The sequence below is a fragment of the Carassius auratus genome, chromosome 25 (genome assembly GCF_003368295.1).
Source record: "Carassius auratus strain Wakin chromosome 25, ASM336829v1, whole genome shotgun sequence".
Lineage (NCBI taxonomy): Eukaryota > Metazoa > Chordata > Actinopteri > Cypriniformes > Cyprinidae > Carassius > Carassius auratus.
In genome coordinates, this window is record NC_039267.1 from 1,292,807 (window position 1) to 1,319,726 (window position 26,920).

At 35.7% G+C, this 26,920-nt stretch overlaps 2 protein-coding genes across 2 annotated transcripts; both read right to left on the reverse strand.

Annotated features, from left to right (window-relative positions):
• Positions 1-9,560: 9,560 nt before the first annotated feature.
• On the reverse strand, positions 9,561-13,771 carry LOC113042948 (cyclin-dependent kinase inhibitor 1B-like). The gene is made up of 3 exons (XM_026201975.1): positions 13,025-13,771; positions 12,319-12,435; positions 9,561-10,176 (listed from the first exon to the last, which is right to left on the reverse strand). Exons 1-2 carry the CDS (start codon positions 13,455-13,457, stop codon positions 12,329-12,331), a joined length of 540 nt encoding a protein of 179 aa, XP_026057760.1. The 5' UTR covers positions 13,458-13,771; the 3' UTR covers positions 9,561-10,176; positions 12,319-12,328.
• A 2,506-nt stretch (positions 13,772-16,277) lies between these two features.
• LOC113042949 (tyrosine--tRNA ligase, mitochondrial-like) lies at positions 16,278-20,934 on the reverse strand. The gene is made up of 5 exons (XM_026201976.1): positions 20,135-20,934; positions 18,970-19,137; positions 18,347-18,502; positions 17,241-17,411; positions 16,278-16,950 (listed from the first exon to the last, which is right to left on the reverse strand). The coding sequence occupies exons 1-5, from the start codon at positions 20,902-20,904 to the stop codon at positions 16,791-16,793; spliced, it is 1,425 nt and encodes a 474-aa protein (XP_026057761.1). The 5' UTR covers positions 20,905-20,934; the 3' UTR covers positions 16,278-16,790.
• Positions 20,935-26,920: the final 5,986 nt, after the last annotated feature.

Sequence of the window (26,920 nt, forward strand, 5' to 3'; positions counted from 1 at the left end):
AATATTGTTTGCATGCAACCAGAGACAGATATTCTCTTGCAAACTGTCATCTTTCTATCTATTTCCTGCATCGGGAACTGCCTTCTATGGACCCGTTCGCACAAACACCTTTGTGATACTTTTCTGTTGTTTTTCTAAAATGCACTAGAGACAGACGTATTGCGCTTGAATCTTTTGTAGCATTTCACTTATGGCCCTGGGTAATAAAAGTCCACGCACAAATTAAAAGTAGCTTAATTAAGTACATTTTTAAAAACAGGTTTTTGTATCTACTGCATCTTGTTTTAAATGCAAAAAAAAAAATCTATCTTGTTTTCAAATCGTTTTTCTGTGTAAAAATGCGCAAGATGGATGTCTTTGCATTTGTGTTTTGCTTGTTTTGCAGGGTTTTTTTCTCTCTTTTTTTCTTTCTGCTGGCATGCATTTCGAGTTTTTAAATGCAAAAATATCATGTTCTGTCTTACCAACCTAATGGCATGGCCATTTTATGAGGTGGCTAATCTGTACGAATTTGTGTGAGCTCACTAGTACGAATCGGTACATTTATTTACTAAATCGTACATATTTTAAAATTTCCCCAATTCATATGAATTCGTCCTAATGACATAACCCTAACCCCGCCCCTAAACCTACCCATCACTGTGATTTAAACAAATCTTACAAAATAAAACGAGTAAGGTCGTACGAATTTGTTCGAATTAGCCATCTCGTAAAATACATACTAATGTTCATGAGATAGCATTGGTCTTACCCTACGCTCGCGTCTTTTTCAGCGTCTCATGCATGAGCGCCATGTTTTTAAAACACCTTATCAAACAAAAAGTAGTTACACTTCTTAAATACATGTCTCTAGCATTTACTGGGCAGTGGAATTAAAAAAGAAAAATTCAACCTAGATGGATGTATTTGACCGTTAAATTTGCATCCCGCATTTCAGTGTTTTAAAAAACATGACACTTATGTAAAAGTACCTTGCATTTTTTACAATTGCATACCCCTGTGCACCCCGTTCGCACAGACATGATACGTCATCATTGCATTCACTACACTATTGAAGACCAAGCAAGAATGAAGGCCGTTATTATTTTGTCATAATATGCACTTTGTACTGAAATGTTTTCTCACAACTTGGCATTCAACCCTCCCCCGATGCCGTCTCTGATTGTGTCGCTGGTTTCTGGTCATCCTGTGCGCGTTCATGTGTTTTGGAGGAGGTGTGGCTTTGGAGAGTGATTTGCAGGGAGAGTGGGATCTTATGTTTTCAAAGCTAGCTTGCTTTTGCTAGCCGAAAACACTTACCCTACTTTTAATATTTTGTATAAGATTTTTTAGTTGACTATAATAACTAATTAATCGCAAAATCGTGTTCTGTCCTGCAGTGCTTTCCCATTGTTTATTTTAAATGCACGGTACTCAAGTTCATCTTATGATACCTTTTTTCCTCATTCTACAACCTACATCTCATTACTTTTTTTCAGCATAAAAGCACATACTATCTGTGAATTACCCCTAAACCAGTATACTAAGATATATTCACTTCTAAGTGACTTTCTATGGTTGTTGCCAATGTAGAGCAAAGTGCAGTGGAGGCTGGACTCTATTAATTTCAATTAAGTTTAATGTAATTGTATTGCAAAATGCTTTTGAGCATTAAAATGCATGACACAAAAACTTACTTTTCAATGCAAAATCAGTAATCTTGGATGCATTTTTTAAGCTTGTTGTGGGATTATGTTGTTCTACATTTATTTGTATTTTTAATGAATGATTTTCTTTGCACCATGTCTGGTGCTTTTGATGTAGACTTGCCATCTTGTGGCCTTTACTTGTGCAGGTCCCGTCCTCACGAGTGCCACCTGTAGGGCTTTGGTGTCTCCTCAATGTGGCCATAATTCACACCAAACTGCTATCCATCAGTCTTCACTGCATTACTTCCTCAAAGTGTGACCTGTGAGACTCATGTGTGACAGCACCTACGTCATTCTCATAACCGTAATCGACGTGTATCAGCAGAGCCACTGCATGGCTTTGGCCTGAGTCCTCTTCAAGACCGGCCGTCTCTATTATCCGCCAGCCGTCTGAGGTCACACGCAAGTCATTTATTGAGAATTTCATCTAATGACGTACATTGCGGTCATGGGAGGAAACCAAACGGGGAAGCTCAGAGATTTCAATGAACTGCACAAGCCCTTGTTTACAGGAAAGGGTACGAGACCTGTGGTTTGCTTGAATATGAAGAAAAATCTAGTTCATGAGTGTATTTTTCTCTTTAAATCTCAAAGGGCTTGATTAGACTGTATTTGTTGTAGTCTGAATGCTACATATAGGTTATATATAAACTAAGAAAATTATTTTCAGTCAAAGGGCCTGACGGTGGAATGAACTGAGACTAGGTTAAAGTTTGGTGTTTCCTGTCCTTAAACTGAAACGCAGAGGGCTTTAATAGGAAATCAGATAATATACCCTAGTATTTCCTGTAGTTTGTGTGGATGGACCTGAAAGCTTGTTCACCTGCATGAATTAAAGGAAGAACAGATTATTCTCAGAGTTCTTGGTTGGTTTTCTGAAGTGCTGTAAAATGTCATTGAATGATGCTTTTATCAAGTACAAACACTGAGAGTTTAAATGCATCTTACAAGGTCATGTAAATATGTAAATGATGTTCATTTATTGTATATACACAAATAGTCAAATCTACATAATGTGTTTTTTAATCCCTTTATCCAACTTTGTGAGCTGTTTTGAAAGTACAGTTAGATTATCATAACCTTACATTGTTTAAATTATCTCATTTTTACTAAACAGTCACATTTATAACATAGTAGCAGGTCATTTTAGGGAAGTTGAACAACATTTAAAGACCTGTTTAGGTTCAAGTGAAGCTTTCATCGAGGTTAGTACATTTCAGGAAGTACATTTCTGCCATGCAGGTAAAACAAAAATACTTTAGCAATTAATAACTATGACATAAAATGTCAAAAATGTTGATAGTAAGTCAGTGTTATGAGATAAAACATAGAAATTAAGACACAGGTTGAATTTATGAGATAAAGTCATAATTATGACATGAAAAGTCTCAATTTATTACAGAAATTTTGACTTTTCCATATATCAAAACCAAAATTGTTATGCACAACCAATTAAGAAAAACGTATGAGATAAAATGTCGAACATTTTGAGATAGTAAGTTGTTATTGTAAAATAAAATGTATTAAGTCATAATTATGGGATTCAAAAAAGTAGAAATTAATAGTAGAAAGTTGGAAGCCATTGTTATGATATGAAAATTATAAATAAAACAAATCATTGTTTTAATTATAAATTTAATCTAAATTAAAATACATACATTTAATAAAATATAAATTCAATTTTGAAGCCCAACAACATTAGAAAAAAAAATGCTATTACTGAAAAATCTATAACAAAATCGTAATTTTAGAGACTGTAGAATTGGAACTCTAGCCGCTGCATTTTGGACTACCTATAGCTTGTTTATTGAAGACGTCGTCTCTTTCAGGGAAGACCTTGCATTTTCCAACATGACAATGCCAGACCACATACTGCATCAATTACAACATCATGGCTGTGTAGAAGAAGGATCCAGGTACTGAAATGGCCAGCCTGCAGTCCAGATCTTTCACCCATAGAAAACATTTGGTGCACCATAATGAGGAAGATGTGACAAAGAAGACCTAAGACAGTTGAGCAGCTAGAAGCCTGTATTAGACAAGAATGAGACAGCAATCCTATTCCTAAACTTGAGTAACTTGTCTCCTCAGTCCCCAGACGTTTGTAGACTGTTATAAAAAGAAAAGGTGATGCCACACAGTGGTAAACATGGCCTTGTCACAACCTTTTTGAGATGTGTTGATGCCATGAAATTTAAAATCAACTTATTTTTCCCTTAAAATTATACATTTTCCCAGTTTAAACATATAATGTCATGTATGTTGTATTCTGAATAAAATGTTGAAATTTGAAATTTTGCTTTTTTTGGAATCGGGTTTGTATATTGAAAATAGCAGAGGACCTAGGACAGATCCTTGTGGCACTCCATATGTTACTGGTGATAATTATGATGAGTCCCCATTTAAATAAACAAAGTTGTAGCAATCGGACAGGTAGGATCTAAACCATCTTAAAGCCTGTCCTTGAATACCTGTATAGTTTTGTAATCGATCTATGAGCATGTCATGACCTGGTGTCGAACGCAGCACTAAGATCAAGTTAAACTAGCAATGAGATGCAGCCTTGATATGACGCATAAAGAAATTAATTTGTAATTTTAGCATCAAAAGGTTTTTTTATATATATATATATATGTCATAATTTTGATTGAGCCATAATTATGATTTAATAATGCATTTTTTTATGTGGCTGAAATGGGCTTAAATGTTAGTTAAATGACAGAATGAACAAAGCATCACACAAAATATAATGGTGCATTCTTGTTATTTTTGGAGCTTGCATTCACTGTAAGATCTAAGACCGAAATTCTGGAAAAAATATCAAAACATAGTTTCATAGAAGAAATTAAACACGAGGGTGAGTAAATGATGACGAATTACATTTTAAACTAAGTTTAATTTAAACTAGGAAGGCAGTATATGATGTGAGCATAAGTATTGAGATAGTTGGCTCACAGATCTTTCTAAGTGATCAGATGTATCCTGTTGCATTCATTCTTCAGATATTAAAAACAGTTAATGTATCATATCTGCTATACAGAAAGATACAAACCTCTGACCACAACCAAAAATAGAAAGTCAAGATTTGAGTTTCAAAAAAAAAGCATGGGTAAGCCAGGAGATTTTTTGGAACAGAGTTTTATGGACAGCTGAGACAAAGACTAACCTTTATCTAAGTGATGGGAAAGCAAAAAGGGAACTGCAAAAGATCTGTAAAGTATGGAGGAAGTGGTGTAATGGTATGGCATGCATCTCTAGAACAGGCCCTATCAGCTGTAATGATGACTTAATGTATGATGACAGCAGCAGAATGAATACAGAAGTGTACAGAAACATATTGCCTACCAATGTTCACGAATATGCCATCAGACTCATCAGAAAGCGCTTCACATTGCATCAGGAGTCTGGACAATGACCCAAAACACCCGGCCAGTTCAGTCAGGGACTTGGAAAGTCTTGGATTGCCCAAATCAATCTCCAGATTTAAATCATGAATTTCACCAGCTGAAGAAGAGACTAAAGACAGAAACTCCCCAAAAACAAGCAACAGTCAGTATTGGCTGCATTTCAAAAGATGAGTTTTTATGTAATTATATTAGACTGTATTAGATTTGATTGTTACTGTTCAGTTGGATTTATTGTATATTACTGCTCATATCTAATAAAACATATTTTTCTAACTTTGTATCAAGGAAATTATACTAGTTATATAGTTATACAGAATAGTAGTGTTTACTTTACATTGTGTGCTATATTCCCTATCAACCTTTAAAGAACGTTTAGTTGTTTAATGTCACACGCTTGCACTATTATTTTACTTTTCAGCTCTTCACGTTTCATAATGATCGACTCCAAAACCACTGAAACTGAAATGAATGGAGAAGCACAGACATTTTATTTTCTCTTTCTGACTGTTTCGTCCCAGTTTGGCTCGTGACTCAATGGACTCCCTGCGGTTTGAGTCCTGTCCATGGAACAATGAAGAGGAAATTTACGTTTTGCCCATTAAAGCCCATTGAACGAGGCTGGAGTGCTTTTATGCTCTGTGGTGTTGACTTTCCCTGCAGCTGATTGGATGAGGTAAGGACAGTCAAAAGCTTTCATGACTAACGTCCCTTCTCTGTGTTTTTGTCCAAGTGAGAGTCCCAGACACAACAGAACAGCGTTTTAACCTCTCAACAACGAAGAGCACAGCACAAAGACGGCTGAGGTCACACACCTGCGCCTCACGAGACCTCAAAGCATCCGCGCAGGTGTCTTCCTGTTTTTATTATGTGCATTTAATCCCTGTTTGCTTTTGTTGTTTTGAAATGTCTGATTGTATCAGTCTGGTATATGCCTTCATTTTGGTGGAACCAGTTCACATGTAAATATTAGCTTGGCCTTTTAAAAATGGCACTTATATATATATATATATATATATATATATATATATATATATATATATATATATATATATATATATATATATATATATATATATATATATATATATATATATATATATATATATATAGTTCTTCTGATTTGTTTCAAATTACTCAAAAACTATATATATATTTTGAATGTATTTATATACATAAATGTATTTATTTTTGGCCTTTTTTCTATATATATTTTGCATGTATATTTAAAAATTTAATTTTTAAAATCATTTAAGAATATATTTTGCCCTCCAAATTATTTTTACATCAACTTTAAAATAAGATTAAAAAAATATTTTTGCCCATATGGCAAAACATATATTTTGCAAAATGTTGCAAAATATAAATATACATATATTTTCTACCAATATATTTCTGGAGCATGTTTTGTGTGTGTGTGTGTGTGTGTGTGTGTGTGTGTATATATATTTATATATATATATATATTGACAAATATTTTTGTCATATATTGTATGTTTATCTCAATATATTTATAATATAATTAAATATGTTTTCATTGAGGTTCACTGTTACAACATATATTTTAGCCAAAAAACAAAACAGATACAAATGGGATTGCTTAGATCTTGAAAACAAGAAAAAAAATCTGTAATTCATACTTATGACACAAAATGACAAATTCTTTAGATATTAAGTCATCATTATGAGTTAATTTTTTTGTAATTATGAGATAAGTAGAAATCATTACTAAAAGATGATATTAAGCAATACATTTAAAAATAAAAACTGCTTTAGTAATTCAGAATATATATCTTTATTGAACTTCACTTTTTACAACACATATTTAGTATATATTTAAATTTCTTTTTTTTTTTTTTTTTTTGCTGCATGGGACTGATTAAATGCTGCTTTTCCATAGATGAGATGTAATAGTGTTTATGTTGCATGTAAGTGTCACATTTTCTCAAATATTTCTCCCGTAAAAATAAACAAGCTGCAAATAGCTGTAAATAATAGAAATAAATAAAAAGTAGGACTGTGGAGCTCTAAGATTAATAATGTTAAAAATGTAAAAGGTAAAGGTCAAAATGTAACATCCATAATCGGTTTGGAAACTCATGAAATTCCCTGTTTTTCCAAAACAGCTGTGTTTGTTGCTTGTCCCTGGTCTGTGTGGTTAAGACGCTCTCGGGCAGATCGACTGATACCACGTGAATAAACACACGGCCTGCTATGGCTGGCACATTCAAACCAGCAATTAAAATATCACCTTGGCTTTATTCTCTCTCCTTCATGGATGAGAAAGAGACGAGTGAAGGGCGAGTGTAGTGCAAATAAAATGTAACATTTGGCAACTGTCATTTCAGATTTGATCTGAAATTATCCAGATTTTGAGAGATGCAGCATTACATCAGTAGCTCACCAATGTATGTGAATGGGTGCCGTCAGAATGAGAGTCCAAACGTCTGATTAAATCATCACAATAATCCACACCACTCCAGTCCATCAGTTAATGTCTTGTGAAGTGAAAAGATGTGTTTGTAAGAAACAAATCCATCAATAATGGTGTGGATTATCATGATATAGCTCTCATTCTGACGGCACCCATTCACTTCCATTGGTGAGCAAGTGATGGAATGCTGTATTTCTCCAAATCTGATTAAGAAACAAACTCACCTTGGGTGGCCTGAAGAGGAGTATATTTTCAGCAAATTTGAAATTTTCCTTTAAATCAAATGAATTGCATTTCTGACAGCAAGTGTAAAGCATTTTTGGTTAGATGAAGTCAAAATGTTAAACGTTTGTAGGTTAATGCAGTACAGAACACAAGTGGGATGAAGAACCAGCACCTGTGCCGGATCACCACACCCACTGTCAGTCTGTGTTTGAGTCACCGCTGTGAACAACCGCTGGTATGCATGCTTCACTCAGACGGCTGCTTGCCAAAGCTGGTCAAGAAAGGTCATGCAGTCCAAGGATGTGACGTCAGTGTTCACGTTGTTTTCTTGCAAAAGCCAAAGATTGTTTTAGTCACTGGAATCTATTATAGGGATTGGGATGTCTTGCACAGGTTGCATTTTTGCATTTTTCAATTTATTGTGTGGTTTAAATGAAACATTTGCATTGGAATAATTTATGCTAATTTAATCCTGGTTTGCTTTAAAAGTTTTTTTTTTTTTTTTTTCTGTGCAGTTGAGTATGCAAATGTTTTTTTTGGCCTTTAAATCACTCAAAAATCTTTTAACATTATTTTTTTCCAGATGTATTTTAATATATTAAAACAAAAAATACATACAGGCCAAAAAAAAAAAAAAAAATTATAATAAAAAAAAATTCTAAAATAGATTTTAAAATATATGTATGTGCGCCAGCAATGATTTGTAGATTTTTTAAAAATGTATTTGTATTTTTTGCCCCTTTATATTTTTTCTTTCTTTCTTAGAATTTGGATAAAAATATTGGTTTGGCCTTTTTTTTTTAAATCATAAACTGATTTAAACTTTCTTTTAAAGTTTTATTTTTCAAATATATTTTAAAATGTATATCAAAATATACAAATAATAATGATAAAAAAAAGTTTGTTTTAGGCCATTATATATATATATATATATAGCATTTAAAATACATATTTTACCCTAGCTTTTTTTCTTAAAATTTTGGATGCAAATATCAGTTTGGACTTTTCATTTTTAATATTTTAGCAATATATTTTTATAGATTTATATATATTACAAATGTAATATATATATTTTTTAAAAGCATTTAAAATTGACTTTTTCCTAAGAATATGGATGCAATTTAGCCTTTAATTCACTATAAAAAAATTGCTGAATAATGGTTAAAAATTAGTAAATGTGCATTTGATGCATTAATTAAGAATGTTTTAATGTCTTGCATAGGTTGCATATTTGAAGGTCTGAAATGTCAATATATAAATGTTCAAATAAGACAGATGTGGGTTGAAATAATTTAATAATCTTTTAATTGATCTCAGCACGTTGTATAACCACACATGACAAAAAAAAAATCACTTTTCAAATAGTTTAATCAGGCTCAGTTTGCAACCTCTTACAAAATGTTAAAATAATATACTTTTAAACAAATCAGAAAAAAAACTACCAAAAAAAAAAAAAAAAAGTATTCCCCACCCCACCCCCCCCAAAAAAAACAAAATAAAAAAAGCCTTGACATAAATAAGTTAGTTTTAATTTCTCAGTGTTTTTACAAAGTTATGTACACAAATACACAGGCAGTGAAAATTGTTCAAATATTAATATTTACTTTATAAATACAGCTATGCATCAGGTTTCACCACAGAATCTATTCGTAGAGTGTTTCAGATGCATACGCTTGGTGGAGCAAAACGCCCGCTTGCGCAACAAAATAAGGCTAAATCAAGGGTGACCGAGTCGAACAAAACTGAAACCAAAAATATTATCAGTAGAAAATTTCGCGCAAATTACAGATGATCAAGAGAATAATTTAAGAGGGTGCGAGACGTGTCTCCTCCAGGGAAGTGCCTGATACTGGTAATACTGGTCCATGCTACAAGAGTTTCAACTTTTACATCACCTTCAAAAACAAAAGAGGCCGAGATGTTCAGATCCAACCTGATCCATTCATAGAACTGTTATTGTGTGTACCTCAACTGAAGAAAAAAAAAAAATACACCCAGCCAATATTAAAACGTGAAATAAACATGAACAGCATTTCGGAAAATAATCTACACACGGCAAAGGTGGCTCTTCAAGTCAAACCAAATCAAACACCTCCCAAAGAAAAAAAAAATAAAAATTCCAACATAATACTAATTATGTGCTACATACGAAAAGGAACAAATATATATTTATATACACAGGTAGTAAGAAAAACAAAAATGAGCAAAAAAGGAAGTTCAACCTAATTGCACACTGCTACATACACTGCTTTACGAGGCAGTTGCTTTGAGTGCCAGAACTTTAGTGTTTGTTTCAGTGCTTGAACACTCTCTTAGAGTTGATATGTTTTATTTTCCACTCGTTCCTCCATTCGCTCGTCCGTTTTTCCCCCAAAAAATCTTTCGTTCAGCAAGCACTGAGGTCATCAAACCCACAACGTCAGCCCTGTCAGGAGATATGAGAGAATTAGACCTTACTGCAACAGAAACATGCTTTTAATAAAATAACATCTTTATCACACATTTCACAGCATTATTGCATTGCTATCGTGACAGCAATAAACTCCCATTTAACTATTTTTGTGTGTGTGCCATGGAATAAAATGGTAATTGCAAATTTAAATCTCACAATTCAGACATTTTTTCATGCAATTCGGAGGAAAAGTGTTCCAATGTTCTTCTTAGAATCACATGAAAAATAAAGAGGTTTCGAAATTGTGAGTTTTACTTTTTTCCTATGAATTAATTTAGTCTCAATTGTGATTTATGTTTTTCTTCCCAACACACAATAATAATAATTAAAAAAAAGGTTATTGCGACTTTTTAAAATGACACAAATTAAGAGGTTATATCTGCCATTTTTTCTTTTTTGACACACTAAATTTTTTTTTTAGGTAACTGCGTCAAAAGGTATTGCAAATTTTTTAATCGCACAATTCAGACTTTTGTTTTCGCAGTTTCAAGTTTTTATATTAAAAATTCAGATTTCTCAGAGTTTAAATCTTGCAATTTAGACTTTCTCGCAAATGAGTTTTGTTTTTGTTGTTGTTTCCGACACATAATAAATAAAATTAAAACAATTGTAAGAGTAACTTGCTATATTATAACTGGCTAGTAACTTGCACATAATTCGATAATTAAATACACATTTTTGGGGGTAACTGCGAGAAAAGGTATTGCAAATTTTTAAATCACACAATTCAGACTTTTGTTTTCGCAGTTTCAAGTTTTTATATTATAAATTTAGTTTAGATCTTGCGATTTTGACTTTTTCTCGCAAATGAGTTTTATTGTTGTTGTTGTTTCCGACACATAATAAAATGTAAACAATTGTAACAGTAACTTGCTAACGACAATTCTGACTTTTTTCTGTTTACATCTCGCTTTTGTTTCCAACACTATCAATAAAAAATATTAATTTATTTTAATCTCACAATTTGGACTTTGAATTAGTAATTTTTTTTTTCTCACAATTGCAAGAAAATCTGAATGGACAGATATCGTCTCAGAATTGTGAAATTGTGGTAAAGTTGCAATTCACGCATTCATTTTTTAATCCCAACAAGCTTGCAAATTTTCGTGCGATTATTCACCTTGTTTATTTTCCACCCTATAAATACTTTTATGCGCCATATTGTAAACGTGAACAATCATGTTGACTCTGACGCAGAGATGAGTCCCTGTGCGTGAGTCACAGCACACCACGAAACAGAGCAGCAGCAGAACCAAAAAACTGAATGAACTAAAAACACAAAAAATAAAAAACACGCTGGAAAATGAGATCATGAAACATTTTGAGTCCCACCAAAGCAAAACAGTCTTCATTACTAATGTTGTGTTTTTACAAATGTGCCGTGCAGGCTGTTATTTGCTCATTGACTAGCAGCCCGGTGACATATTGATTTGGCAGGACGTTTCCTCACATGACTAACTGAGGTAACACTAACATGCAGTTACATCAGATTTGTGGATTCAGTCTGTAATCAATCGACTTGGACACAAAAAAAGTACATTTAAATACAACGTCTTCAATGCAATTCTGAGGAGTTGCATTTCAATGCACTGAGCAAAACGGCACGCTTTGTGTGTGGAAATGAGCATGCATGATGAACTAGGGTCGCTTCTGTAAATACAGCAGAAAATGAGTGAACACGCTGCTGACGTGTAAGATGTTTTTCACTCTGAAGGAAACACGAGCTCTCGTAGTAAACCCACCATATTAACCCTTTCACGGACTCTAAGACTGCTCTTCAATTACACACTGATACAAAATGTGTTACAAAAGTAGCTTTTACAAATAAGCAGAAGTAGTGCATTATATTAAGCGAACTTTGATTTCGACAAACCTATAATACGCTTGTAAAATGTTTTTTTTTTTTTTTTACAGTGTACTATAGTATATATATATATATATATATATATATATATATATATATATATATATATATATATATATATATACTAATGCAATATGATTAAACTGAACTTAACATGCTGTTCTGCATTTCATGTGCAAACAGTAAACAGTATTTCTTCTGCGTAAATGAATGCAAATGTTAAAGAGTAAAACAAACAGAGTTGTGCTCACCTCATAGGGTTTATGTGGGAGTCGGGCTGGGGTGTTTTCTGGGGTTTTTGGACTTTCTGGGCGTCCGGGTCACTTCAGCCACGCAGATGTGTGAGCGTTTGCTTTGACACGACGAGTCTGACACAAACAAAACACACATTTATCATCCCACATGGGTTAAACATCACTTGAAAATCTCACCTATCTACCAATCTGAATGGTTTATTATAGTTTAGAGCATGTTGTGATACTTCTTTTATTAGGAAAGTACACATTTTGCAGTTTATAAAAATGCATCAACATTTATTAAATCCATCAAACTCTGGGCTTAACAATGTTTTAAAAAAAATTGCAATTGCATGCAGAATATTTAGATAGCCTGTATATTTTACATTTAGTAATATCTAAGCATATATGTGTCCCTGGAGCACAAAAGCCTCTGGGGTATATTTATAGCAATAGCCAAAAATACTTGGTATGTGTCATAATTATCAAATTTTCTTTTATGCCAAAAATAATTAGGATATTAAGTAAAGATCATTTTCCATTTAACGTTAGATATTTTGTATAAGTTTCTTACTGTAAATATATCAAAACTAATTTTTTTTAATAGTAATATGCATTACTAAGAACTTCATTTGGACGACTTTAGAAGTGATTTTTATATATATAAAGCTATCAGTAAACTGAAATGCGTGATAGATTAATGAGATAATTCCGCACATACCGAGACAGGAGCTTCTTTTCCTCTGTTCTCGGTCTTTTTCGGGCGTCTCCGGGCTCTGCTCGGTTACCCGACAGTCGAGATTGCCGTTAACATCCACGTTATTGTCGCTATTATTCCCAGAGGAGCACATGTGAAGATCGGAGCCCTTGGCCCGCTCGGACCTGCTGTAGAAACCGGGCACCGAGCGGACGTCCAGCGCTTCCCACCGGTATCTGCCGCCGGTGCGCGGCGTGTGCGCGGAGAAGTCGAAGTTCCACGCGTCACACGACGCGTCCTCCATCGCCTTCAGCTGCCGCTGGAAGTCCTTCTTCAGCTCTTCGTGATCCACCGGACCGAACAGGTTCCGACACGCCGACGGCTTGGGCTGCTCTGACAGTCGCGCCTCCATCCGCTCCAGCGTCGGGCTCCCGTTAGACAAGCGCACGTTGGACATTTTAAGGCGTTCGAGTCGAAAACACAAACCCAGCAGCTGTTACAGAGCGTCCCCTCCTGCGTTAACGCGATCCAAACCCACGGGCGTGAAGTCAAACTCGCCGCATGCGCGAAAACACAGACGCGCGACGATCATCAAAACACAAGCTGCGTTCTCGACGGTCCGCTCCTGTCAACTGCGCGTCGTAGTAAAAAAGGGGAAGAGAATAACAAGGCGAGGCTTCACGGCACCCAATATGGCGATGAAAAAACGCGTGATTGACACAAAGAGCTCTTTAAACGGCGAGAGCAGCGCAGCGGATTGGTGCTTCGGAGATCCGCCTTCTCTCAGCGCACATCCCCCACTCACAGACCAGAGGAAGAAAAACAACAAAAACACCCTCGACGAGCCTCCGAGTTCTGACCCGAACGAGTCGATTCATCTGCGACTCGGTTCAGCAAATGACCTGTTGGTTCGTTTCGCTCAAGATAATTGGTGGCGCGGAAATGATTCGTATGGAGGCCTATTCAGTGTTATAAAAGTAATGTCTTGGCTTTATTTATGGTTTAATTAGTCAAGTATATATATATATATATATATATATATATATATATATATATATATCTGAGCACATCAACAAACATTAGTAAGATTGAATAAGATTAAGTCTTATATTTTTTCAGCACCAAATAAAAAAATACTTTAACACAATATGGTTTATACAATATTATATATATATATATATATATATATATATAATGTAGCTGAAAATTAATGACAACAAAACGTGTTTATTTGTTTAACGTTGCTATTGTTGCTACGTTTTTTGAATAAATTGCTTTAAAAACTTGTTTTCTATTTTGTTTACTTTATATGTATATGCTCCATGTTGACAATGTGATTTTTTTTCCTTCTGGCTCAATTTACACTTTTAAGTGTTTCGTACACAAGCGAGTGATTCACATCGGTTCGACTGATTCATTTATAAGATCCACTTCAGATGAACGATTCATTCTCGTTTCACAGTCGAAGGCTTCGTGACGTTGAATGTCAAGTTCTGAAACAGTAGAAAAAGAACAATGGAAACTTGTGCAAATGCGAAAAATTCCATGTGAAACCGAAACTAAAAGCTTGTATAACAACTTTATCATGAAATGTATGATTATTCTAAATACTGTGCAATAAATCACACGAGAATTAACCAGAAAGAAAATAACAAATACGCCCTCGACGAGCCTCCGAGTTCTGACTTGAACGAGTCGTTTCGTTCGAGTGGATCATTTTCGAATCGGTTCACTAAATGATTCACTCACGATAATGTGACGTTAAATGTCAAGTTCTGAAACAAGAACAATGGAATCTTAAGCAAATGTTCGCCGTGAGACCAAAACTAAAAGCGTAGAACAATTTTATCAGGAAATGTATGACTTCTAAATATTGTGCAATAAATCACGAGAACATATAATTCTCTGCTTTAAAACCTATGCAAAAACAATGACCAATGAGTGGTTAAATAAATGATTACATAAGAAAAGACAGAACTTAATTCTAGTTAATTGACTAAAATAGTTTAAGACTAGACTGAGTGGCCATGGCTTAACAACTGAATTAATGGTTTCTTAATATTGGTTTTGAAATTCTGAGTATAAATCTCTGTTCAGAACTTAGTATATCCAAAAGTTATCAATAAAATGTAATATATATATATATATCTTAACAATTCTTATGTGATGAAACAAATGATTCGTAAACTAAGATATGCATGTAAGATGGTTTGGTTTCATTTCTGAGACACTAAAATCACAAAATGTGGAAGTACAAAAGAGATTCACTAAAAGTTTCATTTGTTCCTAGAAGTGAGAAGCTGCAGTTGCCAGAACATTTCCAGGAACAGCACTGCCCCGATCAGACCTTGCAATAATCCTGACAAGAAGTGCTTTCAGAAGAGTCTTCAGCTACTGTGACGACTGTTTACACACGGCTGATGATGATGACAGCATCTCTTCTCCTGTCAACACACCAAACCTCTGCCAGTTTAGGGACGCTCAAAACAAACTTAATGATTTTTACCTAAACTTAAGGTCATAAACATTTGACAGGTTTTATTAAGGCATTTAAAGCCTGTTTAATAAAGATTGTTTGTACCAAAGATCACCTTACTGTGGAAGCCTGTTTCTGCCACTTAAAAAAAAAAAAAAAAAAAACTTATCTCAGAATTTGGAGTTTGAATTTTTCCAAAATTCTACATTTTGTGATAGAAACACAGAATTGCAATGTATGAACTCAGAATTCTGACGACCCCCTCCCTCCCCTGCATAATTATGTACTTTTTGATTCCATGATGGAATAAAAGATAAAAAATAAAGAAATTGCAATTTCTAGTTTTCCCCCCACAAAACCACAGCAATTTTATAACTTGTAATTCTGACTATTTCTAGAAATTTGGAGGAGGTAAAAAATCTGAAATGTGAGATATAAACTATAAAAAAAGTTTTTTTATCCCGTGGTATAAAAAACAACAACAACATAAAAGAAATTCCAAGATACAAGAAAAAACAACCAGAATTTAAATCTTGCAATTCTGTGTTAATGTCGCACAATTCTGTTTTTTTTTTTTTTTTTCAGAATTGTGCGAAACACACTTTGTGCCAAACACACTCCACACACCACATGAGATATATAGTTGCTACTTTTTTTGACAGAAATGGGTTTTATATATACATGCACACACACACACACACACACACACACACACACACACACATATATATATATATATATATATATATATACACAAATATATATATACACACACACACACAACACTAACAACAAATTTGCTGTTTTTAAGATGCACTTTACTTGAACTTCAACTGTATAAATGAAATCATATTTCATTTCATTTATGTATACCATCATATTGCTTCACACTCTTGTCATTTTCTCCTCAGAAGCTGAACTGGAAAAACAAAGTTAGAATTTCTCATAATATACTTAATTAAAGGTTTGAACGGTGCCCAATTTTCCAGTGTGATCAAACCAGGAGCGTATTCACACATCAAACCGTGTCATTTGTGCAAATAAAACAGGCACAAACAAGGCAAAGTCTGTTCTCACGTCTTTGATATAATCCACAGACATTCACAACAGCGCTATTCAACATATCATTTCAGAGTCTCTGATGAGCTCAAGCAGACAGAGCACAGGTTACTGTCCTGAACTCAAACAGACCTCTGCTGACCACTGCTGGCGAGCGCTGGGATTCTCCACAGTTTGTTTTGAATGCAGTTATGGATTTTACAACGTCTTTACAAATCCTAAAGAGTCTCGGATGGAAAAGCAAGTGTGTATAATTCACATGCTCAGCCACTTTAGGATGTAAAAGTTCCTCTTTCCCACTCGGATCAGGCTGAGTCCGTTAGAGAGAATGTGTTGTCCCACAACCAGAACTTGCTCGGGGTTTGCTACCCTCTGGTGGTTGATCCAAACGCCCCCGTCCTTGATCATCTGATACCTGCTCAGAAAGGAACAATGAAGATAAACTAGGAAATAACAAAGGCGTCAATGCATTTTAAAATGAAATAAGGCATGAAAAACCACCCCTTCATTTGTGTTTCCTAATAGTTTAAGACCTGAGCCCGAAATAGCAAGTCACTCGAAAGTGATACAAAGTAACAGAAAGGCTGAGTAAAAAGAAACAATGTAACAAAATGTGTGGAGAGAGTGTGTGTTACATTTAAATCGAACATTCCAAAACACTACTGGTGAGATTCCCAGTGTGATGACATCAGAGGGGCGTCTCACCCGCGTGGTCCCTCGGGGATGGCTTGTGCTCTCCTGCAGGCATCCAACACTGTCGTTCCTGGATCCAGGAAAACCTCGTGGAACGGAGCCTCGCGGAAAAGCTCCTGGAGTTCAGTGTCACTCATCTGCTCCAGAGCCTCGATATTACTGTGGTACAGAGCATTGGTGCACCTGTGGGACAGATCTGGATTTAATTATGATTCATTAGTATGATTATGGATTTAGATTTAATGGTACATACAGTGCATCCAGAAAGATATTCACAGCGGTTCACTTTTTCCACATTTTGTTATGTTAAAGCCTTATTGCGAAATGGATTCAATTAATTATTTTTCTTAAAATTCTACAAACAATACCCCATAATGACAATGTGAAAGAGGTTTGTTTGAAATCTTTTTGCAAATTTATTACAAATAATAATAACACTTTGTGTGTGGATTTTAACATAATATTAATATAAGTTTAAATTTTATTTATTATTTGTAATTTTATTTTTTTTAATTAAATTAAATAATACTATTTAATAATACTATTTAAACCTAAAATATTTAATAATAATCATTTTAATAGATATAATAATAATAATAATAATAATAATCACTTAAATATCTAAATAATACTTATATATAATAATAAAAATAATAATAACAAATATTATTATTATTATTACAATAAAAAATTATTAAAATAACATTTTAATTAAATGTAAAAAAAAAAAAACTGGCAGAACAAATTGGGAAAAACAATTTGTTATTTTTAATATTTAATCAAATATTAAATACAATTTAATTTCACTAAACTATTAAACTGCACCAAACTACAATTAGTAACGTTGCTTGAATTCAATATACTCGCCAACACTGATGTTCCTTACACCGGGCACTTGGTGAGCATTTATTTTATGCTCCGTGTACATATCAGTAAATAAGAATGGCAGAAAATCCCCAAATGCATATGTGCAAACCTTGTCGCATCATACCCAAAAAGACTTGAGGCTGTAATCCCTGCCAAAGGTGCTCCAAGTAAGTTTAGTCCTGAGTTAAGAGTATGAATCATAAACATGCTGCTGACTTTACAGGACGAAAATCAGAAACTGAGTATCTTGCCTTTTGGCGCTTTCTAAGCCCTCTTTTCCGTGGACCAGCTTGGTGACTTCAGCAGCCAGACGTTTGTGGGCGATGCGTTTGCCCGGATCCTGCTTCTGCTGCTCCATCACCTTCTCCACCTCGGCCAGAGACAGGAAGGTGAAGAGCTTCAGGTACCTGCAGGGAGAAAAGGCTTTCTGAATAAGAACAAGAATTATTTTTAACCACTAAGTTTGGGATCAAGAAGATGGACTTTTATTCCGCAAGTGGATCAAATGTGACAATACATATATAATAAAGAATTCCATTTCAAATAAATTCTGTTTTGTTTAGTTTTTTTGTATCAAGGTTTCAACTAAAATATAAAGCAGCACAACTATTTCCAACACTGATGATAATCAGAAATGTTTCTTGAGCAGTGAATCGGCATGTTAGAATGATTTCTGTTGAACATGTGACTCTGAAGACTGGAGTAATGATGCTGGAAATACAGCTGCGCATCACAGGAATAAATTACATCTTAAAATATATTCAAATACAAAACAGTTCTTTTGAATTGTAATAATATTCAACATTTTTTACAGTATTTTTGAAAGCTCATGTTGAGTATGAGGTCCTGGTGTGAGGCTGGGAACTGAACTCACCCCTCTACTCTGTTATCTGGCAAGCGGAGGAAGTACTGGTAGAAGTCGAAGGGCGAGGTTTTATCTCTGTTCAGCCACACAGCGTTGCCGGCCGTCTTCCCCAGTTTATCTCCCATCGAGGTGGTGACGAGAGGAACCGTCAGGCCGTACACTTCCTCTCCCGTCTTTCTGCATCGCAAGAGCCCTCATCGTTAACATATATATATATATATCCAAAAGAAAACATTTTCACTATAGTGCCATGCTTATAATCTGAAGTTGTTTTGTACTGTATATACATCCAGTCCTTAACTGCGTTTTCATTGCTCGTCTTAAACTTTGACACTTTATGTACATACACTACTGTTTAAAAGTTTTGGATCAGTGCGATTTTTATATATACTTTTTAAGTAGTCTCTATTGCTCAGCAGCAAGGCTGCATTTATTTGATCAAAAACACAGTAAACAAAGTATAAATGTGAAATATTATATATTAAGATAAAAAAACTGTTTTCTCTTTGAATATATTTTAATATGTAATTTATTTCTGTGATGCTCCACTGTATTTTCAGCATCATTCCTCCAGTCTTCAGTGTCACATGATCTTCAGAAATCTTAATCTTAATATAATGATTTGATACATTTCTGATCCTAATCCTTGTGAAAACAGTTAAGCAGCTAAAAATGTGTGTGGAAACTGTGATAAATTTTTCAGAATTTGATTAACAATATTTCACATTTTTACAGTACATTAACATGTTTTGTTACTTTAATATTTAACACACAATATATACAGTTTCCAAATCACATGACAAAAAATGTACAGTAGTAATTTCAGATGATATAATCTGACTATTTGTTGATTACTTTTAGCTTACTTTTGACCTCACTTGTTTATCACATTTATGTAAACAGAGGAATAAAGGAGTCTTATTTGAGCAGTGCACGCGCTCTGTGATCGATTGGTTCCGTCTTTCAGCATGTGCGTGTGTTATGATCAGGAGAAATAGTTCTAACCAACTCAATTATTCACTAACACGGACTATTATTTTGTTACTTAGAAGCTTATTTTATGCACTGGGTATCTTGAAAAATAAATATAATAGCTGGTTGGAAATGCACTTTAGATTAGACATTAAGAATCGATGTTTTTATGTGATGATCGATTGATAAAGTAATAACGGACCTGTGTATGAGCTCGTGTCCGCTCATGATGTTCCCCAGCTGATCGGCTCCGCCCAGCTGGATCCTGCAGCCGTGCAGCTGATGCAGACGGTAGAAGTCAAAGGCCTGGAAGATCTGGTAGGAGAACTCGGTGAAGCTCATGCCCTCCGCGCCCTTGAGCCGAGACTGAACGCTGTGCCGGCTGAGCATCGTCCCCATCCGAAAACTCCTGCCGACCTCCGAGAAGAACTCCAGCACGCTCCAGTCCTTGTACCAGCTGCGGTTATTGAGCACCGTGAGCCGGCCTAGCCTGCTCGAATCCGGGCAGAAGTACAGCTCGTGGTGGGTGAAGATCCGGTGGAGGCTCTCTAGAATCCCGCGGGAGTTCTGCTCCACCGCGGCCGGGGAGAGGCGCTCTCTCTCGGCAGACCTCCCGCTCGGATCCCCGATCTGCACCGTGGCTCCGCCGAGCAGCGCGATGACGTCGTGCCCCGCGGCTCTGAAGTGCAGCAGGCCGATGATGGCGAGCAGGTTCCCGGCGTGCAGGCTGTCCGCTGTCGGGTCGAAGCCGCAGTAGACGGTCTGCGGAGCGGACCGGAGCAGCTCCGGGAGTTCCGCTTGCGCCGCGTGCTCAGGGAACGACTCTTTCAGGAGGCCTCTGTTATGCAGTGATAAAAGCAGCCCGCTTCTGCTAGATGGAGAACTATGGAATGAAGTTTTTAGGTAAGATGTTTTTCTTAAAATGACTCCTGAATGAACTCGACAGCATGACCGCGCAATGGACGCAGCCATGTTTGAACGGAAGCTTTGATTGATACTTCCGCCTGCTAGTGGACAGATGTGGGAGTGTAGAAATATACAATTGTAGAATGGCAGTTAACTGTTAAAGATGAGTTTTTTACATATTGTAATGATGCTATTAGAAAGGGACACGCGTGTAAAAAGGCACTGAAAAGCTGAATTCAAAAACTAAATATATACAGTGTTGGCCAAAATGATATTTTCACCTGGTAAAAATGGGTTTAAAGGTCATGTATCTAGGTGTGAGACGGGTAGTCAGAATATTGTAGATTTAAAGGGGGAGTGAAATGCTCGTTTTCACTCAATATCCTGTTAATCTTGAGTACCTATAGAGTAGTACTGGATCCTTCATAACTCCAAAAAGTCTTTAGTTTTATTATATTCATAAGAGAAAGATAGTCTGTACCGATTTTTCCCGGAAAAACACGAGCTGCTGGAGGCGTGACGTGTGGGCGGAGCTAAAGAATCACGAGCGCGAATAAGCTTTTGTGTTGAGAGCATTTGGAAGCTGTGACGTTACCGTGAGGACTGAGGACAAAACCTATGGCGTGCCATCTGGTCCAAAAATAAGGCTACTGATTTGCAATAGGCAATTATTTCATTTTATTGAAATGTACTCATTTTTGAATATTTAAATATTATATTTAAAAATATTATAAATATTCTTTGGGATGTAATATAGAAGTCACTTTAATTATAATATTCGGTCCTTACATGAAGAGAGAGTCATTTGTCTGCTGCGTGAGGAAAGTGAGTCTCCAGCTGCGCAAAGTGAGTGGCCGGCTGCGTGAGTCGTTCACTGCGTGAGGAAAGTGAGGCGTTCGCGTGAGGAAAGTGAGTCGGTTCGCTGCGTGAGGTGAGTGTGTATACTGATGCACCGCTGGCCTGTCAGTGGTAAACTCAGTGGCTACTGGCAACTGTAGGGTGAATTCCCCTGACAAATCAGTAGCCTTATTTTTGGATCGGACGGCACGCCATAAAAACCAACCAAAACAAACCATGGCTAACAGTCAGATTCAGCGTATATTTATGATCCAGAATCAGATCCAGAGGCTGAAATTTAACAAGAGCAGCATCAGCAACGACGTCTCTATGTGGTATGTACTGAAACTGTATATATTTGCTTAGCGGTTTTGGAAGTTCCACTTTGTCGTCTTTTTTTTTTTTTAAGTGCAGTTTGATGACAACATCGCATGTTGTTTACTTGATGTGCTTACGCGCCGATAGCTAAGTTAACAACACAGAGATATTTGAAGCAGTTTTACTCACCGCCTGCGGTTCCAACACACGATCGTGACCCTTTTTTGTTGGGATTGCATTATCCTTAAGAAATAAACAATATGCAAATCCAGCGTCAAACTGGGCCTTGTTTGTAAAACAAGCATCTTCGAAATGCAGGGAACAAACACAAACACTTGCACAACTCCGTTGATGCTCTGTAAAAATAAACTCCATCCACTGGTCCCTTAATGCTGTTTCTCTTTTGGTAATCTGTGCAGGGTGGTCTTGCCCTGGCAACCAAAAACACACTCCTTTTGTGACATTTCGCGACGCTCTCGCTCTGATCAGTGAACGTCTGTTGTGCTCTCAGTGCTCTGCTATACGGGAGCGCGAGTATGCATGAAATAGCATTTCACCCCCCCTTTAACACCACTAGAAATGTAGTATAATATAAATAATCACAAAATGCCTCCAGCACTTTAAATAAGCACATTTTCAGAAATTCTGCCTAGACTACATTAACATAAAACAAAAAACATGGAACAGTCACTCTTTGTTCAACGTGTGTGCCATATGCTGGAATATGATTTATGCCGTCATTATAGCGTGCATGCACAGGTGAGACCTGAACAGCACATTGCTATCTGTTTTTAAACTAAACTCGTGTAATCCTTTCCATTTTAAACATTCATGAACAAGGAGACGTTACTGACAACTCATGTGCATAGTGAGAAAATTTTTGTGTGCGTCCTGTGAAGAGGGAAACCCGTGTTTCAGAATGCGTGAAGATATTGTGTTAGTTTTCAAGTGTTTAGCTTGAATAGACAAATTCATACAAAAATTATGTCTTGGTGAGTATCCTAGCAGACATAGTTGGTTTAACACAGTATCAGTGCATTATCTTAAAGTGACAGCAGTTTTTGAATATTAAACAACAAAAGACAAGGAAATCACTCACTGCTCTTTATTGAAAAGTTACTTTAATAAGGAAATAACCTTTAATTCATGGTAAAATATGCAATGTTATTGTACATTTGATTTCTGTACCTAAAAATCTACCTAAAGATCTACCTGAAATACCTGAAAGCACGGTTTATTTTATTTTTTTGTGTATGCACTATTGTATTTGTTTGTGCTTTAGCTTGTAGTAAGATTATTTTGTTCTCATTTTTATTTGAAAGAAATAGGTTTTTTATTTTTATTTAACACAAATAGTGACTCTTAAAACCATGGTACAAACCGAACCCTGAGAAATTTGAACCATTGCACCCCTAGTGTTTAGAGTGAAATTGGGTTATGCGGTAAATCAATTTTATATAAAACATAGATCTGAAAAATGTTTGTTCTAAATGTGACAAACATTATATGAAGGGCTTTAAAGACTTAAGATATAGATGATATCATAAGATATAGTATAGTTTATTCAACTTTTTCCCAAAAGCCCAATGACGCTTTGTGCAAATTTGAGGAGTAACTTTCATATACACTGTAAACAATCAGCAAGAATTAGCAAAAACTGGGTACCAAAGTTACTGTAGTTTTGCTTTTTTTATTTTATTATTATTATTTTTCACTTTAATATCATTTTAAAATTAGCAAGGGGGGGGAAATCACCAGAGGCCCCACAATACAATATTATCACGATACTTGTGTCACGATAAAATTTTACATTTATTTAGATACTCTGCGATATATTGCAATTTGTTACCTTTTTCCAACTTCTAATTATGTTCCCAAATTAAAACTTTGGCAACATCTGTTTAAACTTAAAAATTAAAATTTCTCAGTTAAATGTTATTGCTGCAGTGCAAAATGGGATTGCCAAGCAGACAAAGTGACCAACACTTTCATGAAAGCCTGTCGTATAAATGTTGCATGCACCTGGCAGACTCAACTATTTCTATTACAGTCTAGTCCACTTTAATTAAATGTAAACAGGTATGCACTGCTGTGCTACTACAGGTGTTTTGAACAATGCAACTAGAAAACAAAAAAGTTGTGCAGACTCTTCAACGATTGGGGCATTTTAAAGTCAATTACTGTTAAATTTAAAATAAATAAAACATAGTCTTACATCCGATTTAATTTGCGGACAGGGCTTTCCTGATAAGTTTCTGTGATGCCGCCATCTTTATTGTTGTAAGTTACTTGCATGCTTAAGGTGACCCAGATCCAGACCAAATAGTAGAATAAAAGATTGATATTTGACGTCCTTGTATCGATACAGTATTGCTGCGGAAAATATTGTGATCGTGATTGATTTTTAAACTGCTTAGCATCTCTTCGTCAGATAACGTCACGTGCATGATGCCCCATTTACAGGTATTTCGGCCACAAAGCTAAAAAAAACAAATTCTGCCATGGGGAAACGATTATTTATTTTGATAACTATTATTTAATTTCAGTTAGCTTTTCAATAACTGTTTTGTTTTGTTTAGTTTTTTTTTTTTAATTTAGTCTTCGTCTCAGTTTTAGTTTTCGTTTACGAAAATAACCTTGCTGGGTACAATGAGATGACATTATTTTACACAACCTCCAATCATTGATTATTAAAAGTAGTGATGCATGATATTATCGGAACGTTATCGTTATCTGGCCATATGTAGAAATATGCGTTGTAAAATGCATAAAATTGCATATAAAATTGGCCAATTTGCACAGCCCATTTTAACTTAATTTAAAAATATACGATTTTTGTAAACTCTTCCAACAGGAGGATGTTTGTAGTTCCAAGCCGCTTCCTGGCTCCGACAGCTGGAAAACTTCTGTTCCCTGCTGGTGGAGACTGGTCTGACTGAGGACAAGCTGAGTCTAACAACAGAACAGAGGAACAGACTCATCGAAGCATGGAGTGCTGTAGAGGAACACGATAAACAACCACACAAGTTTCACCAGCTCTACAAAACACACTGGGGTAATGCGCTTTACTGTTGCGATCTTGCACTGGCCCAGCGAGAGAACAGGCTGATGTACACACTAATGAAACTTCTCTGGTTGGGGTCACCGCACAGTACTCCAGCAAACCCTGTAAAAACCACCATCGCAAAAGCATATGAGAGCCTTCAGCATCGCGTTTTAGTAGACGATCCAGTTCTGAGCGAACTGGGAATACCTTTGGCAAATATCGACACCAGAACACTCTGTGATTTCATCCGCCGTCATGAGAGACTCGTCAACCTGCGGTCGACTAAACCGCCATCTGCTACCGTGCTGAAGACCACGTCAATCTCTTCAAAAGAGCTTCCTCTAGCTGCATGCCAGCCGTCCGTTCTCTCTCCACCTGACCTCCCACAGGTGAAGCTTGAACACATTTCAAGCAAAGCAGGGACCGAGGTTTTAAAATGAGGGATGGAGACTGCGATGCCAGTTTTAAAGACTCTGCTGCCATTAAAACACAGTGAGTCTGTGCCAATTCCCCACTTCCTACTGCCTACTGTCTACTGAAAACGCCTGTCTCTTCCATCATCATCAAACCTCTAGCTAAAATCGCTTCATCTGCCACACAAGCTACTTCCACCAACTCAGCACCAGTATCACAGAGTATTGCCAGCCGTTCAGCCTGGGCCAGGGCTACACTGTATGAACGCAAACATACAGGCAGTCTTACAGATGTTGAAATTAAGAAGTCAAGTGTACAAAAACTACCTGTTTGCACTCTGTGCAGCCAACCGACTCAGGGACACAAAAAATACAGGAAGAAGACTTTTTGCCCTGTGAGAATGATGTCGACCTCAAAAGGACTTTGCAGCAGAGTCTACTCCAGTTACGAACATTTTACCTCAGTCGTGGACTCACGCCAGACAACGTAGTGTTCTTTTAAAACTTTTTACGTTATTATTTTTTATTGATTATTGCATTTATGTTCTTATTTGATTTGTTCCTTTTTTTGTAATTATAGTGATCTGTTTTAGTGATATTTAGTGATATAAAAAACTATTTCTGTAATAACAAACGACTGACCGGCGCTGAGAAAAGTAACTTGTGCCCTCTGACTTTGCGCTATTTCTTTGAAACGCTGATGAACTATTTCTAACTGTGCCGATTACTTATTTAACTATTAAACGAGTCATTAAAGGAGAAACCAAAGAGAAACTAAAGTCAGACCATGGAGAGAGCAACAGTATACAAGTGCTGTGATTCACAGGACAGAAAATAGCTTATTACTTCTAAATAAAAAAATAAAAAAAAATATTTTTTTTGCTATAAAAAACATTATAAGTGGGCGTCAGAAAACAGTACAAAATAAAAAAAAACAAAGGCAGGTCATGACCTCTTTTAAAAAAAAAGTAATACCTTTATAGTAAACTATTTTAGATGATTAAATGGATTCTAAAAAGTATGATCTAATGAATAAATTGTTTTACTAAATAATGACAAAATTATAAAAATATACAATGCATGAATATTTTGGACCGTACACCACTTGATGGTGCTATACAACGAGTCTACTTCTGTGAAATTAGTATTTGGTTGGTGTCTTTTTCCAAATTACTCAGACTTTGTATATTAAAGACACATTTCTGCATTTGAGTTTAATAAAGAAGTCTTTTATTTGGAGACGGGACTAGATATACAGATGTCAAACATTTAAACCAATGTACAGCAAAAACACCACCACTGAGGTCTTTTTGCAGCAGTATATTAATAAGCAGCTAGTGTAAAGTCACAGATCTGTATCAACAAGCTTCTTAAAATCAAGCATTTATTAGAAATGACGCTGTCAGAGGCAGAACAGTACTTGACTTTACTGTGACCGAGACAATTCCCTGATATCACGTTGTTAAAA

Excerpts from the sequence above, each read along its gene's own strand:
- LOC113042948 (XM_026201975.1), bottom strand. The coding sequence starts at position 13,457 with ATGTCCAACGTGCGCTTGTCTAACGGGAGCCCGACGCTGGAGCGGATG. Across the intron at positions 12,436-13,024 it reads GAAAAGAAGCTCCTGTCTCG|ACTCGTCGTGTCAAAGCAAA; the intron begins GTATGTGCGGAA and ends TGTTTGTGTCAG.
- LOC113042949 (XM_026201976.1), bottom strand. The coding sequence starts at position 20,904 with ATGGCTGCGTCCATTGCGCGGTCATGCTGTCGAGTTCATTCAGGAGTC. Across the intron at positions 19,138-20,134 it reads GGACACGAGCTCATACACAG|AAAGACGGGAGAGGAAGTGT; the intron begins GTCCGTTATTAC and ends CTTGCGATGCAG. Across the intron at positions 18,503-18,969 it reads CCAGATAACAGAGTAGAGGG|GTACCTGAAGCTCTTCACCT; the intron begins GTGAGTTCAGTT and ends TTCTCCCTGCAG.